Below are 18,919 nucleotides of genomic sequence, written 5' to 3'. Positions count from 1 at the left end.
TGATTTTTAATTGTAGTAACAATTAAATGAATGAACTTCGCAGCAGCCAGAGGCTTCACAGAACAGCACTGGGAGGAAAGATATATTCTCAGAAGTCATGGTGACGAACGACATGGCCGTGTCCACACTTACGGGTTAGGTCCCTCTCCTTCTGATATATGGGGCACAACATCCCATAGTGTCCAGTCCCAAGGGATGGCCTCTAATGCTTAAAAGAGAGATGAAAAATATGAGGAATTGCATGCTGAAATATCTTCCCTAAGAGAAACTATGGCTGATAGAGATGCTCTAATATCTTCACTAAGAGAAACTATATATGGCAACATTTATGGCTGCCATAACGAATCCAAGCATTAATCTACCTATATTATTAGGTGTTTCAGCTAATCCCAACTTGAACTAACCCTCCTCATCATCAAGCCACTTGGTTCCAACCCCTCAGGTAATTATAATATATACATGTATATTTTTACATGTAATATGTTTTCAATTATACATAGTTCGAGCTGTATACAATGATTAGCATTGATTTATCATTTGTAGAGAGATTTGGCGAATAAAGGGAATTCTATGGGTTGCACTAATGTGACTCAAGTTCTTCTTAAGAGTATTGTAAGGCCTGGGGATACTATAGCTAAAGGAACCGTTTTGAGCATGGATCCGTTGACAAAAGTAGGGGGGCAAAAACTTGGAGTTGGTTTCTGGGAAGTATCTATTCAAGTGGTAATGGTACGTGATGAGGATTTGAGAAGGATCCATGGACGATATAAAACAATTGGGGATGCAATTGGAACGAGTATTGCTTGGCCCACTACTTTATGTATGGTATTTTTTTATTTTTTATTTTTAAGCAATAGAACTTATTGTATGAGATTGTAAATAGTAATTGATTTGTTTTTGTTATTTTTTATAGGTTGTAGACAGAAATGGATGTTGACTACATGGGAGAAGTTTTTATTAAGTACTTGGAACTATAAACATCTTTTATAAGTAGGGGTAGTAGGGATCCGTGGTTTTAGACTTTTGGATTGAGTTAGACACATCTAAACAGTTTATTTTTATCTTAGTTTAATTATAGAGGGCACATCTAAACTCATCTGATCTCTTTAATTTAATCTTAGTTTTATAAGATTATGATTTGTGATTTGAATTCTGCATTTGGATGTCTTTAATTTAATCTCTTCTGTTTCTTTTCTTTTTACATGTGGTCACTTGGTCATCATATTTGTAGTGTAAGAGTTCCTATCATACCTTTTAATAAATTTGCATATAAGTCTTAGGCACCATTTGGTCATCACATCGATCTTTATGAATATAATTTTTTCTGAAACCATATGGAGCTTAAGCTCCTTTTTAACTCCGCCAATGCAACTTCTTGCATTAATTGCCGGTCCCAAGCCCGGGTAAAGGAGGAGGGAAAAGGGCGTCAAGGTGAGTTGTGTCATTTTCTTCCATTTTATTTTACATACAACGTTAATCTTCAGGTCACTCGACTAATTTTCAAGTCACTTGACTAATTTTCAGGTCACTTGACGTAGTCGGCATGTCCCACGCTCTATTGTTGCAGTGTTTTCCGGATGGTAAGTGGTGGGTTTTAATTGTATAAATAGTTGTAGTTTTGTTAAAGCATTCTTTTCGGATGTCAGAACTTCAGGATTCTGATGGTAGTTGGAGGTGTTAGATGACACAGGAGTTTTTGTTTTCCCGACAATTCAGGTGCTGCCGGTTATGATAATGGGAGCCTTCTCTCTCTCGCCTCTGGTTTTTGGATTTTCAAGTTCTTTGTTGTCTTGAAAAAAGAAGAAAAGGGTGAAAAGCTTTGATCATTTACACTCTGCTGGATCAAACACGGCATGACGAAATCCGCATTATTGGTTGCCAGACTCTTTTTTTCTTTGTAAATAGTCAGGTAGGCACTGTCTTATTCTTTGGGGCTTCATGTTTCTTACTCTGGAAGTCAGATCTAGTCTTGAGAAATTAGACACTGGGATCACTTGTGTGTGGTCTAATTGGTCATAGATCGTACACGCATGCTAGTAACTTTCTCTGAGAAAGTTTAGATTCATGTCATTTTTCTTATTGTAATAGATGGATGGTACTTACATGTTCAACTTAGAAGGCTTGATTCCCAAGCTCTGTCAGCTAGCCCAAGAAATGGGAGAGGATGAAAGGGCATGCCAACTGCGTTCAGAAGGGCTATAGGCCCTTTCATCAATGGTATCTTCTCTCTCATGGCCATCTGATTGTATATTCAATATCATTTCCATAGAATGTGTCTTATACTAGCTATATATTTTGTAAAAAATCATTTATTTCTTGTAAATAGATTTTGTTCCTTTCCTGAACTAAGTTAGAAAATGTTCTCTTGATGGTTATGGGAAAGAAGTTTGGCAGTGTATGATGCTCTCTTATCGTTCATGTCACCTGATTGAGATAATGAAATTCCTATAAAATGCAATTTCCTTTTAGCCTTTCGTTTCACTATTTATTAAATTGCATTCAGGAGTACACACACCCAAATGAGAGCACTGAGATTACTTTAATGTGATTTAGAGGGCCCAAGGGTCATCTTTTCTTTCTTTTTCCTTCTTCCCACATGAACACCAAGCTAGAAAGAGCCCAAAAAGTTCAGTATAAAAATTCACTTGCAATCCACAACATATTCCACAACATATCTAACTGATATGGCTACAGAGTACAGATACCTATATCTTGAACCTTGTCATTAAGTGAACAAGCCTTCACATTAGGTATTTTCCTCATCCTTTTTCTAGGTCCTTTCAACGGTCATCAAAGTTACCCTCATACTCAGCCTGTCTCCAGTTTTTTAGCACATGACCGAACCATCTCAATATGCTTCTATCATTTATCTCCCATTGGGGCTACTCTTAGCTAGTTAGGTTACTTAGGAGGACCTCATTCTTGATTCTATCCTTCCTAGTCTTCCCACACATCCATGGCAACATCCTTGTGTCTACAGTGCTCTCACTCATTTCATGTTGCCTCCCAATTGCAAAGCACTTATCCTCATATGGTATTGTCAGTTGAATAATGACCGACCTTTAGTTTCATTGGCATGCGAGCAATCACACAACAATGTAGAGGCACATCTCCACTTCATCCAACCATCTCTAGTTATATTGGAAACATCATTATAAATTTCTAAAAGTTCATATGCTTATTGATGAATATTCCAACAAATTCATTTCATTGATGAATCCTAAATGCTTTTTATGGTGCTAGTGTCCTGATGATGTAGCACCACTTACATAGGTTTGACGACGTAGCACCACTTACATTACATAGGTTGATTTTTCTTAGGACTGTACTCAACAATTTGTTAAATTGCCATGGTACTGTCAGCTTCTTTCTGAGATATGTCATGCCTCCCTTTTGTTGTATAATTGTGCTCAGAGTTTCACATCTAGCCTTCTTCTCAACCTTTTTTGTTTTTGATAATTGAATCTTTTAGTGAAGACATTAGACAGTTAGCCTTCTTCATTGTAATTGCTCAATGTACACCATATGATCTAGAGAAACAAACCCTACAACACTATATTGACTGTGGAAGCTTTACTTTGGGATCTGTTATCTCCTTTTGTTATTGGATTTCTCAAATCAGAAATCCATTCATATTCCTCCTCCAAGATAGTTTTGCTCTATTAAACTGCACTTCATTTTATTACTCCGTAGAGATTTCATGTTCTGTTTGTGACAGGTTGTCTCAATGGTCTTGGAAAATTATGGGAGTCCTCAAAAAATTTCAGAGAATCCTGACCAGCAAGGCCCACAAAACTATTGGGTACAAGAAGTGCTTAAAGTTGAAGGCTAAATCTCTCTTTCTCCTGGTGTCATCTCCACGGTTCCTTCTTGGAAGAGCATTGTGAATGACAGAGGCGAAGTAAACCTGACAGTGTAAGATTGCATGCTCTGAGATTCTGTAAATGGGATTTAAATTTAAATTTCTTTTTCTTTTCTTGCAGTCAATCATGCCTTCTCTTAAAATTCTGGTATGTTTCAATAGGGAAGATGCCCAGCGTCCCTACTTTTGGTCTAGGGTTTGTGTGCATAACATGGCTAAGCTAGCCAAGGAGGTTACAACTGTACAACGTGTCTTGGAATCTCTGTTCCGCTACTTCGATAATGAAAATCTCTGGTCGCCTCAACATGGGCTTGCCCTTGCTGTCTTGTTGGATATGCAGATGTTAATGGAAAAAACTGGTAGAACTTTTCTCTACTACTTTAAGGTTATTTTTCTATTTTCAAATTTTATTACAACTCCTTGGCAACGAAAAGATCTCTTAGGAGTGATTGACACGAACATGATTCTGGCTTTTTATACATTTTATTGATACTTATTACCATGCAGGTCAAAATACACACTTGTTGCTCTCTGTCTTAGTAAAGCATCTTAAGCACAAGAATGTCATTAAACGACCCGACATGCAGCTTGACATTGTTCAAGTTACCACCTCCCTTGCTCAGCAGTCAAAGATTCAGACTTTTGTAGCAATAATTAGTGCAATATTTGAACTAATAAAGCATTTGCAAAAATGCATACATTTCTCACTCGATGATGGGAACCCAAGGGATGACATAATAAAATGGAATGCAAAGTATCAAGCAGCAGTAGATGAGTGCCTTGTGCAGTTATCAAATAAGGTGGCATGGCATTTTCTCTCTAAAATTCTTTGTAGTAAATAATAATTAAGATGACACTTCTCTTTCTAGTAAGGTTTCCAAAGTAGATATCGTTGCTCTTAGAAACCATGTTAGAAACTGATTCTGGTATTAAATATGCTTTCATCGTTGCTATTAGAAAGCATGTTGGAAACTGATTCTGGTATTAAATATGCTTTCGGTTCTTATTAATAGGTTGTTTCAAGTTACAGAAATAACTACTTTCTATTTAAACCAGGATCTACAAAGATTTGCTTGGCACATTTTGTCTTTGGACAATGAGTACGGGACTAAGAAAATGCTGGTGTCTTGGTAAACAGGTTGGGGATGCTGGGCCGATTCTTGACATTATGGCTGTTGTGTTGGAGAATATCTCAACCTCTACCATTGTGGAAAAAACAACAATTTCTGTTGTTTATCATAGTGCACAAATAATAGCAGCAATCCCAAATTTATCATATCATAACAAGGCAAGTTGATAGGGTGTATATTTGGCTATTTAGTATTTCTTCAAACTGTCACTTGGTTTTGGTTCTATTTTGCCATGGTTGCATTTAATAACTATTTTGACTCACAGGCTTTACCTGAAGCATTGTTTCATCAATTACTCCTTGCGATGGCCTATCAGACAATGAGATCCTTTCTCACACTTTCTGTTTGCTATTGTGACGGAACTATTTACTACACTCCATTTTCTAAAGGTGGAATGTCCATTGACCTTTGCTATTATGTTTTTTGACTGATTCAGGCAGTAGCAATGGGCTTCCAAGTCATGGCAGCAAGCTTTAATCTTCCAGGCTCCGGAACTTTATATCTATCTGTTGGTGGGATGCTACTGTGAGTAATAACACCCTAGCCTGGAGATGCGATGATCTTGAAGAAGATACTAAATACTTATTCATTAGCTTGATTTTCCACTAGTATTGGCAAGATAATATGTTGAATGAGTTGACAGAATTGCATGTTTCTCATCAGTGCTTACGGTATGATGAATGATGCAAGCATTCTGATGAATGATGTGAATGGTCATCATGTCATGTTGTATTACTTCAAAAACTTTAAGGAACATACTAAGGTAATTTCTAATGAAGTTTATCTGAATTATTACTATTTCTTTGGTAGAATTTTTTGATATCTGCCAATAGTATTTCTTTTCCTTAGTCATAGATGTTTCATGTCTGCATTACTTGATATCTGTTAGTCTTGTTACCAAACAGGGGCTTGTCACACAAGTTCTATATATTGATAAGTATTTTTAATTGAAAACATTTGAAGCTATCTACCTTGTAGTTTGAAGACTTGCTTTAATGATCTAAATAGGAAGTTGTTGAATTTTGAGTCGGGTTACTCTTGTTTGGTTGACTGTCTTTTCATCTCTATTCTCATTTTAGTTTTTATGAAATCGGATTATTGGGCAATTCAAATTCTTGTCATTCAGTCATAGGGTTTTGATAGTTATGCAGATAGAGATTTGATTGTAGGACAACAAAGGAAAGGATTAGTTAGAATCAGTAGGAAATTGTGTGAAAGGATTAGTAAAGAATCAGTAGGAATTTCTATTATTGGTACTTTTAGCGGCGTTTTTTACAGATTTTACTAGCATTTTTTGAATCTCTTGTCGGCATTTGTCTTTTAGCGGCGTTTCCTAAAATGTTACCCGTACTTGTTATAACTTTGAGCGGCATTTTACAGTTTTGCCGGCGTTTCTTATCTCTTCAGCAGCGTTTCTCATAATTTTTATCGGCGTTTTACTAGCTTTTAGCGGCAGCCACAGAAGCGCCGCTAATGATAATAAGCATCGGTAAACGTTCAACTTTTAGCGGCGGCCATTAATAACGCTGGTAGAAAGGTCGACCACCGGTGCGACGCCCCCTTTGGTGGCACGAGCCCGACCACCGGTAATACTTTTGCCGGCAGTTTTTGGGACTTTTAGGGGCGGTTTTGGCCGCCGGTAAAGGACTATTTTCTTGTAGTCGCAAATCGGTTGTCAAGGGTTGGAAACTAGGTGGGGCCCACCATTTTTCTTGTGATAAATCCACCCATCCATATGTTTTGTCAGTTCATTTGTATGGCATGAGCCTAAAAATGAGGCAAATTGAGATCTTAGGTGGACCACACTATACCACAAGAAACAATGTTAATTTGACACCCTTAATTAATGACTTTCTAGGGGTAATTGGATGTTTCTTTGCCATCCAACCAGTTGATTATGTCACTTAGACCTGCATGAAGGGAAAACACAATTGATCCAAAACTTTAGTGGCATGCCAGGAAGTTCTCAACAGTAGGTAATCAATTCCCATTGTTTCCGATGGTGTGGTCCACTTGTTCTTTGCATATCCCTACACCAAAATCGTCATTTAGGAACGGTTTAAAACTGTTCCTAAATGAGGCGTCGCAAAAAACAGGAACGGATCAAAATTGTTCTGGGTACTGATTCAAATTTTAGAGACAGAATTTTAGGAACGGTTTTAAACCGTTCTAGTGCCAACAGTCATATTTGGCAACGGTATTTTTTCTTATTTCGAAACGATTTTAAACAAAAAAACCTATTGTAAAAAATAAAATATAAAATATAAAAATATAAAAAGAAACAAATATATTTGAAGCCATATTCATTTAAGAATCAAGAGATAGTAAAAACAACCATGATGTAATCTGAAACATTATTTGTCTGACTTGCAAACCTAACAGTAAAAACTAAAATCTATAATGGAAGACTTGAAAATAAAAAGACAATTCAATGAAGTCCGTCAAGCAGATGAAGAGCTCCACAATGTGATGGCCTTTTATGTATTTATTTTGCTGTTTTCACGTCTAAGGCTCCTGTTTTATGTAAGGGAGTCCCTAGTTTTGTATAGCTTCATTTTTTGGAAATGAACACAGACACTTTATAAAAATAAAATAAAATTAAAAAAAATAAGTAAAAAATAAGAACAAGTGGTAGACTGAGTGAAAGATACCTTGTTTCAACATTGAGGTATTGGCATCGATTCCCTAGTGGAGGTGGCTAACAGTGAAGCGTGATTTGACAGTGGGTGTACTAACAAGCTAACAAAAAATAAATAAATAAATAAATAAATAAATAAAAACAAGTAAAAAAATAAGAACAAAAACATGTGAATAGATTGAAAGAACAATAATCAACTATCAAAACAGTGTGAAAAAAAATTGTGAGAATAGAACACATATGGGGGACTGTGTTGTTAGTTGACTCACTTGGTTTTTGGATATGCTCGATGCACTCCTGACCCGAGGGGAGCTTGTTCTACACCAAGCGGGGCTATGAATGGTAAGGGAGATGTAATCAATTCAATCTAGAGAAAGATTCTGAGGTTAAGATAGTTTGCCATGTTTATTGCGAAAACCAAACCCAATTGTTGAGCCTCTAATACAAAAAACAAACAAAATAAAGCAATGTCTAGCTGAATCATGTGAAGAGGCAATCCAAGTATAAGGCCATCAAACTCATCATGCAGACCATCCATGTATGCTAGATCAGACCATTGGCATGTCTGATTTAAACCATCCATTGTCTTTGTATAGTGTAGTCCACCTCATATTTGCACTAGGCAATCTTCACGGTGGATCATATGTCATAGACACATGACAAGTTGGCATCTGTGCACCCAATCCATCTGAAATCTAATCCAGCTATTGTAGGTGAATGGTCCTCTTCTTAAAACTCAGATGGGTGATGACCAAAATATAAGAATTCCACCAACCAAAGATAAGCCCTCTCCATATCATATGCATCTAATTCATTAGGTTATGCTACGTTAGGAAAGCTATATACGCAGTGTGCTTGAAATGTTGTTCTGGAATAGAAAAGAAATATATGTTAATGCTATGCTTGAGACTACAATAGAAAAGCAACTAAGAGATTGCATTACTTGAGTCTCCTTTAACCTACAACAACCTAGAAATTTTGCCAAAGAAGATTCGAAAGCCCTCCGTTGGGCTTCTTCAGCTTTCACCACCTCACACCACCCAGAAGGTCCACACGTATCAAAACACAAGTTTCAAGATGGGATGGGAGGAATCCAACTTCGAGAAGTGTTGCAATACACTAGTGCCCTGTTTGGTAGAACCTAAACATTGAGTTGATTTAAAAAAGAAAAGAAAAAAAAAAAACCTCAAATCATTCTCATTTTTTAACGCCAAAACTCTAGAGCATGCTATCTAGAAGTCTCAGCTTCGACCAGGAACAAAATCTAAATAAAAAAGACATGGTCTCTCTCACATGAAAACGTTTATAGAAGCATCCATGCCTTAGGACACCATCTAACCTAAGCCACAAGAGTGCTTGTAATAGCGGACCAAGCGATGGATCCTGCTCTCAACTAGGATCAACCTGAACTTAGAATCCTTGTCCTTCCTGTTCCTCCCCAGATGCTTCCGGATGGCCACTGCCTTCTTTATAAGGTGATACAAATCCTCCGGAATAATATTAATAACACTTATAATTGAAAACAACATGGATAATAAAGACATTATTCACAACATAAGAAGAAGAAGGTATTAAAGGATGGTCATCACCTCTTCAGATTGGCAACAGGTGGGAGCTCAACAACGGTCTATTGTTGTTGATGACTGTAGATGCGGCGGGTTGCAGCGGCTGGTGGATGTTGCAGATCGAGACAGGGAGAGGGAGATCGAGAGAGGGAGGGAGAGGGAGAGCGAGAGGGTCAAGATCGGGAGAGGGAGAGGGAGATCGTGTGAGAGAGTTCAAGAGGGAGAGTGCAAATAAGGGTTTCGGCCAAAAAAAAAAAAGGGCGAAACCATTTCGATAGGCTGTGGCACATATATGCTACTGTGTTGTTGGGGCCGTGTGGGGTCCACCGAGATCTCCTAATCAGATCCAATCCATCCATCTATTTTACAATGTAACAATTGAACAATATCCTAAAAATTAAGAATATCCAAAACCCAAGTGGGACACACTAACAAAATATTAGAAATAGCAACGTTGGTTGTTAAAACAGGTACAAATTTGAACAATAACAGTTCCAAATTAGACACGGCTTACAACCGTTTTCAAACCAAAATCCCAGCCATTTCAATTCTACGATTTTGGTGTAGTGTATGCTTTAATTTTCTCCTCATGCCTTAAAAATAAGTTGGCAAAATAGATGGACAGCATAGATAAAATATATATGTTATGGTGGGGCCCACGAACACTATTCAGTAGCTAGGAGTGTGAGTAATGTTAGATGATTGTGGGGTCATTAAATAAGGTATTAATTCTCGTTATTTAGAAAATAGGTTATTCTATCTTTATCCATAAGAAACGGTGGGCAGTAATATTACTAACCAATTAAAATGATAGGCACTGACATGAAAATAGTTCAAAGGAAAGTACTATTTTGGCAATAGCCTAAAAGGTAAGCACCCAGATGACAATAACTAAAAATTTTAAATAAATGAAAAGAACAAAAGAATTGCAATCAAATCACGATAAATTAAGAACAAAGCCCACATTTTAAAAATATATATTGTGAAATTATCATGATACTGCCATTCAGATAAATTTCTAGGAAAATCCGATGAGATTTTTAAAATCTCAGTGGCATTTATCACAATGCCACCACTTATTTTTCATTTTTTTCTCAATATTTTTTTATTATGTACTTTTAGCATTATATTGACAACACGGGTCACCAAGTCTCAGCAGTCAGCCCAAAATCATGTTGGACCCGACCACCCCACAAAAATGGATTTTCATCTCGTCCATGGGCTATGAAAACCTAGCTCCCTTTTTATATATATATATATATATTTTGGAAGAATTATGATACATATATATATATATATATATTGCAAAATCTTTACAGATAAGGATTCGGGTGGGCCCATGATTAGGGCCCACCTATCATAAGAGATGGCAGGAAAAACATAAGCCCAAACAGGCCGCAAAACTAGCCTACACGAGGCTGCCCAGCCCGGTTCTGTCTATGAATAGGAGACCTCTAATTTTGGCAGGGAGATCTTCCGGCGTCTGGAAAAACCGATCCGCTTGGCCAGCACTCCCCAGGCAAGCCAGCTCATCAGCCAGAAAATTGGCCTCTTTAAGACAATGGACAAAACGAACTTCGATTGAAAGAGTGAGGTCCTTAATCCTAGTCATCCAGTACCACATGGTCCAAAAAAGGAACGAGTCCTTCGAATGGTCTAAAATGACAGACTTTGAGTCGCAGGCTCCCTTTTTATACTCACTAAGGCAACTTAAATCAAGAAGTCATGTCTAATTCTAACATAGAAACTGGCCTTCACACTGCATGCAGGAAATGAAGGCTTACACGGTCCATGTTTTTAAAAGAAAAAAAAAAGAAAAAGAAAAAAAAAAATGTCCTCAGCACGATGGCAATGAGCTGGGCTGGCCAGCCTTGATTCAGGTCCTTAGCTCATTAAAATGTCCTCTTTTGTGAGTCTGGTTTTGTGAGTGAGTCGGTATATGATAGGTGTGGCTCCTTTTCTTTTTGTTGGAGCCAACCCGAAATTAGGTTGTAAATCTGTCCTCTTCTATTAATAAATTTCTTCTTTTTTTTGGTCCTTAGCTCATTATAAGCTGGACTTGGACATAGTCTCAGCTCCGCACAGCCCATTAACTACCACTCATCACATATATGCTTTCCAAAAGAGTCGTTACTTTCAAGAAACCTCCTTTAAAAATAAAATATCATGAAATTTCATAATATTTGGTGCAATCAAATGCACCCTTGTTTTTTTCCTTTGTTTTCTCTTTTTCGGTATTAAATTCTGACTTGGATCATTCCTAATTAGAAGTTTGGAATTGGTCAGGCTCATCAGCTCTGAGATTGAGTTAGGAATGATTTGGGATTCAAGTTCTATTGCTTTAAGGCGATGGAGTTCAATTAAGACCATTCATCCGGTGGACCGCACCATGGATAGAAAATGCACAAAAATCCCACTGATTAGAGGATCCTAGTTATCAGATTGTTGCAATACAAATTTACAGTTAAAGGCAATGGTCCAGTGATGGGGGATGATCATCTTATTGGCAACAGTTTTTAACATGAGCAACAGATAGTGGGCCCCAACTGGCTAATAGTCTCTATCAATTTCTGAGAAGACGAAATATACTGTGGGTGGGATGGGATGCTATTTAATTAATTCTATTTTTTAAAATTAATCTCTCCAATAAGGATTTAAGCCCACTTCTTCATTTTGTCTATTCTTCAAGTACTGTCAACTTAATTTCAAATCCACTTAAACCTTGGATCTGTCTCATATTTGGGCTTCATACCCTAATTTAGGATCAGTTAAAATGAATGAAAGGTGTGGATAAAATTCATACATCAAGGTGGGCCCCACATAACTCATGCCAAGACCGAGCCAAACCCCTGCCGTGTCCCCTTGCAACCTACCCTCTTCTATATAAATAACCTAATGCTCCTTCCTTTCACCAAACCATCATAGCTTCTTTCACACACCCTTTCAAAGAATTGTTACATTCTGGTTCTGCAGAGTGCACAACAAGGCGTGCAATCGAGAGCCATGTCTACGGTGCCGATCAATGATATAAGGAGGGCCCAACGAGCAGAGGGTCCCGCCACGGTGCTGGCCATTGGCACAGCCACGCCACCGAACGAGGTGATGCAGGCGGACTACCCCGACTACTACTTTAGGATCACAAACAGCGAGCACATGACTGACCTTAAAAAGAAGTTCAAGCGAATGTGTGAGTACATGAACAACGTATTTACCTCGTGGTATTAGCTTTATTTTCTTCATTACTCCTTAGGGCCAGCCAAGTTGGGTGCCACTTAAAACTGAGTTCATCTCATCTTAGTTAAGATTCATTTTATTTAATATTAACTAAAATAAGATGAACTTATTTTTCAGTTGCACTCAAACAGGTACTTAGCATTTTTTATGTTTTACTAGTATTGGAATCGTCATCATCATAAGAAAAAGTCCGCAAGGCAGATTTTTCCACGACAATCCTTCTTTACGTAGGCTTGAGACTGGTTGATGTATGAGTTACAACGAGTTTATACTAATAAATATTTTCAAATTGCTAAAATATGATCGGCAACTCGCTATAAATGCTATGTTTCGATCCATGCAGGTGATAAATCGATGATCCGAAAACGTCATTTGTACCTGACTGAGGACATGCTCATTGAAAATCCAGACATGTGTACCTCCATGGCACCTACCCTCAATGCCCGCCAAGACATAGTCATTATCGAGGTCCCTAAGCTAGGTAAGGAAGCAGCAGCCAAGGCCATCAAGGAATGGGGACAACCAAAATCTAAGATCACCCACGTAGTCTTCTGCGCCATGGGCGGCGTCGACATGCCTGGAGCTGATTATCAGCTCACCAAGCTCCTCGGCCTCCGTCCATCTGTCAAACGATACATGATGTACCAAATAGGCTGCTTTGCTGGTGGCACAGTCCTCCGCCTTGCAAAAGACCTAGCAGAAAACAATGCTGGTGCACGCGTTCTTGTTGTGTGCTCTGAGATCACCTTCGCCACCTTCCGTGGCCCATCTGACACCTACATCGACGGTCTTGTTGGTCAAGCACTCTTCGGAGACGGTGCCGCTGCAGTGATTATCGGAGCTGATCCTAACTCAGCCGAACGACCGCTCTTCCAATTTGTGTCAGCTGCACAAACCATACTACCTGATTCAGATGGTGCAATCAATGGCCATTTACGCGAGGCGGGCCTAACATTCCATCTGCTTAAGGACGTTCCAGGGATCATATCGAAGAATATCGAAAAGAGCCTAGTGGAGGCATTCGAGCCACTCGGCATCAATGACTGGAATTCGATCTTTTGGATTGCGCACCCAGGTGGGCCAGCAATCCTTGATCAAGTGGAGATGAAATTGAATCTGAAGACGGAGAAGTTAAGGGCCACAAGGCATGTGCTAAGCGAGTATGGGAACATGGCGAGTGCGTGTGTGCTATTTATTTTGGATGAGATGAGGAGGAAGTCTGTAGAGGAAGGGAAGGCAACGACTGGAGAGGGACTGGATTGGGGTGTGTTGTTTGGGTTTGGGCCTGGCCTGACTGTTGAGACTGTGGTCTTGCATAGCCTTCCTATAACTGTAGACCACTAAGATGTGGGTTTGGTCTAAAGTACATTGTCCACCAAATAAGGTTATGATTTGAATGGTTGAAATATTGTAAGGTTAAGTGCTATTACGTTTTGAGTTACATTCTGTAATAAATTACAAAAATTTAAAGAAAGGTTAATGAGAAACGCTCCAGTGCAGTCATAGCACTGTAAGGCATATTGCTTCTGGTTGCATTGGACCCTGAGTCCAATCAATCCATCTGAATTGTACGTCCATTATATCTTAGATTGAACACATTTCCAATCGAATTCATCCTTGATTTATCCTGATTTGTATGGCCACAATGAATGGGATGGTTACAATCCCTTGAAAAAGAAAGTGATTCTTTAGAATCTTCATAAATCCGATGGGCCCTAAATAAATAAACGGATCTAAGCGCCGATGGGATTTTATTTTTTTCTTCAAATGGGAACACACCACCTGTGACTAAGATGATATAAATAAATAAATAAACAGCCTATACAAAGATTTGAGCGGCTACCACAAAAATAACGGGCCACCTGTATTGTATAATCTAATTACAAGCCCCCACGAAAGAACCTAAACACAAAAGCATTGTACATTGTAAGACACCATCAGGTAGGCCACACATGATTATCAGCTTAGATGTAACTGTTGGATTATTCAGATTGAGTGATTCAGTAAGCCCCACTACAGTTGTGATAATTGCAAATAGGTTTGAGGAGGGACGTTTGAACGATGGTCCCTATACATAGTTATTAAGCCGGATATAGAAACTTACGGTGTGAAGACCCTAGATGTGTGATGGGTAAGCTTTTTGGGGCCTCTTTCCTATAAATACATATCTTGGTCCCCCATTCACATAATAGAAACCCTAGTTCCATTGAAGATTTTCTTGAGGGTGTGAGGTGCGGAAGATTAAGATTCCCGTCAACTACATTGAGGTATCTGGAATGTCTTTCCAATCAGATATGCTTTAAGGTTATGGCATTGAATCTCTATTATTGATGCATAGATGATCCATCAATTCTACAATTCAAATCTAACATACATAACTGAAACTATGAAGCTAGCCATCCACCTTTGAGGATCTCTTCAATATGGTTGCCCTCCTTGACATCCCAATCCTGCATGCATAGCCCAGCACAACCGAGCTCCGGATCTCTCTCAAGAGCTCCTTCCTACTACGATATAGACAATTTGGTCTTCCATTTACAAGCCTTGGATCATCTAGTTAGACGTACATGTGTGCTTCTTGTGAGGAGGATCAATCACCGCTATCGGAGTCTTAACTCTCTTTCTTGGTGTTTTTCTCAGAGAAAAGTTATAGTACTCATGGTTGCATTGGACACTAGGATAGTTCAATCAATCCATATGAACTATCCATAGGGTGTACATGCACTTCATGTGCTACCATGTAAACATCAAACCATCCAGACAATTCAAAGCATCTGATCAACGACTTACAAAATGGACGCACAAGATCGCTTCCAAGAAGTAGGTCCAACCAATAATTTGAATCCATCTACTCCTTGGAGCTTACTATGGATTGCTTTTCTTCCTAAGAATCACTCGTATAAGACCATCCTAAATATCCAATCCAAGGCTGGGAAAATGAATGGCTACAAAGAATAAGGCCAATCTACAGATGGATAGGATAATAAGGTTGGCGTGATTTTTGTTCGTTCAGCTATGAAACATGTGCCACCCCCAATCGACTGTCTCGTTCAAACGATTGGACTCTCAAAGTATCATGATGCAACTACGAGCACCATAACTTATAGTGCTCTAAGACCACGGGACCACTTCTCGTTTTTTTGCAAGTATACGTTAGTTACCACCAAATTGACTGTTTGATTAGCAAAGTTAATGATTTTTAATGGATTTTTTAAAAAGTAAATTAGGTGTTAGATGTGTTGGCACAATTGAATCAAACATAAGCCCACAAGTATGATTGGAGGTCTGTATTCAGTTTACGTGTGTGTTTAAAAAGTGTGGGCATGCCAGTTGTACTCGACTCAATTTTTGATTAATAGATGTTGACTCAGCACTGAAATGACTAAATCGACTAAATAAGACTCAATTCGAAAATCTAGATGTAGAGCCTGACACTGGTTGTGATTAGCGATTAGGCGATTTGCAAAAGAGCAGGGGTGAGTCCTTCCTAATGGATTCTTTTTGTCTTATGTCCAAAGACTTATTTTTTCGCCAATAATTACAGCCAATGTATTTCTCCAAATAATAAAGATGAATAAATAAAAAGAATAATAAAACAATATCGATTTTGTTAATATTTGAATAAAACTCATTACAATTGACAAAGTATCAGATAAATTAGACAAATAAATAAAACGAGAGATAAATACTTGATTCATCTGTAAGACCAAATGATCAAGGCAAATGGTCAACATGATGTGATCAGATACACAAGTAAGGACTCGGTTGATTAGGGTCCAACAAGTTAAGGTTGCAGATGTTTAACCTAATCTTATGGAATTGTATTCGCATGCTGGCCAGTAGCAATTTATGCTAAGATAAAAGTAAAAGAAAAGAAGATAGATTGTGTTTAGCATGGGCCTCGAGCTCTTCATCGATTGCTCATTTTATAGGTTGTTGAGATAATAAAATTCTCACTGGGTTTCCTTGTTGATTAAAGATCCTTCGCAATACACACTTTTGGTGTATTTCAGAATCTCATGTTTTTTCTGAGATTTGGGTGCAATCAGCGTAAATTGTATTTTTTGCTCCATTTTTATAAGAAGAATAGTTTCATGTGCAAAAGTGTTGTTAGGCTATTAATTCATTGCAAACGTAGCACGCTGATGATACTCCAATAATCTAATTATCAATTGCAATACTAAAATCAAATCAATAGAATGATGCAAACTATCCAAACGTTGACCATTTAAATGGATGGATATAGGTGAGTTGCTCATTTGTAGCCCACACAAGGTTTGAATTTCCCTATCTTTTGCCCAATGTATTTCAATGGGCTTATTACAATCATTTTGTCAAAGATCACATATGTATACAATTTTGGAATATTAAAATTGATTCAATTAATTAAAATTGAGTCTTTTCAATATTTTAAAGAATTTCAATTCATTCCAAATACAAGGTCCCAAATGGAAGGTTTGGATTCCAGTGCATTACAATTACAAACTGTCAGACATAGTTGAGGATTTGGAATCACCTTAATTCCATGTAATTTTGATTTGGATTCGAATGCATTTCAAACACAAGCTCCTAGATTGTGATGATACTGTGAATGCATGATTTTATAGAATAGGGCATCTAGGCAGTGGAATCCACCTTATGAATGGTTTGGATCTTACACCCATGCATGATAATGTCACATATGTGAGAATGGCATCTAGAAAAGTTGCGTGGTACATGCATGTCGGGTAAGCAAAGCTCATTAAAATTAATATGACAGCCCAAAATATAGAGCTCAAGAGCTTTGAACTTATCTCATTATTCTTTAGATCATACTTTAAAAAAGTCAATGGACATGGATGGAAAATGTACCCAAATGCCTGTTCCCACTTTCCATGAATCATATGTTAGAAATTGCAATGATTCATTTAGGTGTGTTTGGATGTTCAACTCCACCCAATTATCAAATCCAATTGTCAATTTGAGGCACGTCCAAACATGCTTAATTTCCATTTCTAGAAGAATCCGTTTCTCCTAATCTCGAAAGATGGTGAGAATATATATATATATATATATAAGAAATTCAAAAGATTTGATTTCCGAAAGCTCTTTGTCACATTGTGTTGAGATTCCAGACCTATCAAACAGACGTGTTTCAATGGATTAGTCAGCAATGATATATGTTGATTTATGAATTTGGAAGGTACTTAATTAGAATTTAAAAAATAAAAAAATAATAAAAATTACTGACTTATGTGGAACTGTCGGTTTTAACGGGCATCATTTGATGAAAAATCATTTAAATTGACCAGGGATTTGATTGTTTTTATGCGAGCAGAGCTTCTTAATGTTATAAATTAACAATATTTCAAAACCTCGGTCGGACTAGCAAGCTGGACTGGTTTGGACCGGACTGGACAGCCTTTGGAGGTGGGTCGCTGTCCTCGTCACATGTCTTTTTCGGTCGGGCCATCGAACCATTCAACACAAGACGAATTGACCACCCTCCCTAGCGACAAATATATATTGCTCTTGACAATTTCTCAGGAGATTTTTAGGTTTTAACATTTTTCTCTCTTTTTTATGAAAAAATATTGCTGAAAGTATTTTAAAGTATATATTATTAATTATTAATTATTAAAAACTTCAAATAAATGGGCAGAAAAGGATTAATTTAAGTTTTTAAATGATTTTCTTTATAAATATTGACGCAAGGATGAACGTGATGAGGATAACTACTCCGAATCCGCGGAGCTTCTCTGGACTCCTCACAGAGACTTCTCGAATCCACGAGGAAATAAAGCAGAAAATAGAAATAAATTCTAAGAAATTCAAAATTGATTAATTGATGAATAAAAACGAGTTCACAACCCTTTAAATGGGGGTACCAAGCAATGGGAAATAAATTAAAATCAAACTACAACTCAAACTCTTAGAATCCGCGACTTACTATAAATAGTAAACTTACTATTTATAGACGGTCGTAATGTCTACTAGTGCGCAAGGTTTTCGGCCAAAAATAGTAAGTGTCGTATTTGGCTTCACCAAACCATTCTCTTAATTATTCTAAGCTCTTTTCACATTGGGCACAACTCCTAAAGCCCGACGGATGAAGAGTTATAATCAAACTAAAACTTACTATTTATAGTAAAAACGAAATTAAAACAGGGAAACGACCGTCAATCCAGGGGTTTTTCTCAATTCTGGGCTACATAACCCCGCATAGCCGGGTTAGTTGGTTTCAGTAGCTCGTTCTACCCCAAAATCATATATTTTACGTCAGATAACTCATTCCGGATTGCAAGATACGCCCGATTTAAGGTTCAATGGTCTGGATTACTTCTGTCATCGACCGGGCCTTTTCTGATCCATCTTGGCGATGTAACTGTTCGCGACCCGCTCTACATCCAATATAATTCAAGCCATGAAAACCTCACTTCTACAATTACTAAGGCAACTTGAATCAACGAGTCATGTCTAGTTATAAGAGAAACTGGCCTTGGCATGGTAT

General features: G+C 37.8%; 2 protein-coding genes and 2 long non-coding RNA genes across 4 annotated transcripts; all 4 read left to right on the top strand.

Annotated features, from left to right (window-relative positions):
• The first annotated feature begins 315 nt into the window (after positions 1–315).
• On the top strand, positions 316–1,231 carry LOC131246580 (uncharacterized). Its single transcript, XR_009171444.1, has 3 exons — positions 316–442; positions 544–825; positions 914–1,231. It is a non-coding gene; the product is annotated as an uncharacterized LOC131246580 (long non-coding RNA).
• A 464-nt stretch (positions 1,232–1,695) lies between these two features.
• Positions 1,696–3,227, top strand: LOC131246576 (uncharacterized). Its single transcript, XR_009171440.1, has 3 exons — positions 1,696–1,909; positions 2,089–2,217; positions 2,504–3,227. It is a non-coding gene; the product is annotated as an uncharacterized LOC131246576 (long non-coding RNA).
• Positions 3,228–4,073: 846 nt separating this feature from the next.
• Positions 4,074–5,812, top strand: LOC131247139 (protein SEMI-ROLLED LEAF 2-like). The gene is made up of 5 exons (XM_058247574.1): positions 4,074–4,221; positions 4,370–4,662; positions 5,001–5,154; positions 5,433–5,517; positions 5,656–5,812. The coding sequence occupies exons 1-5, from the start codon at positions 4,074–4,076 to the stop codon at positions 5,810–5,812; spliced, it is 837 nt and encodes a 278-aa protein (XP_058103557.1).
• A 4,081-nt stretch (positions 5,813–9,893) lies between these two features.
• On the top strand, positions 9,894–13,788 carry LOC131246573 (chalcone synthase 2-like). Its single transcript, XM_058246836.1, has 3 exons — positions 9,894–9,904; positions 12,195–12,382; positions 12,773–13,788. Exons 1-3 carry the CDS (start codon positions 9,894–9,896, stop codon positions 13,771–13,773), a joined length of 1,200 nt encoding a protein of 399 aa, XP_058102819.1. The 3' UTR covers positions 13,774–13,788.
• Positions 13,789–18,919: the final 5,131 nt, after the last annotated feature.

Source organism: Magnolia sinica, chromosome 5 (genome assembly GCF_029962835.1).
Source record: "Magnolia sinica isolate HGM2019 chromosome 5, MsV1, whole genome shotgun sequence".
In the NCBI taxonomy this organism is placed as follows: Eukaryota; Viridiplantae; Streptophyta; class Magnoliopsida; order Magnoliales; family Magnoliaceae; genus Magnolia; species Magnolia sinica.
The sequence above is the reverse complement of the archived record's forward strand: the minus strand, read 5'-3'. Positions and strand labels throughout refer to the sequence as shown.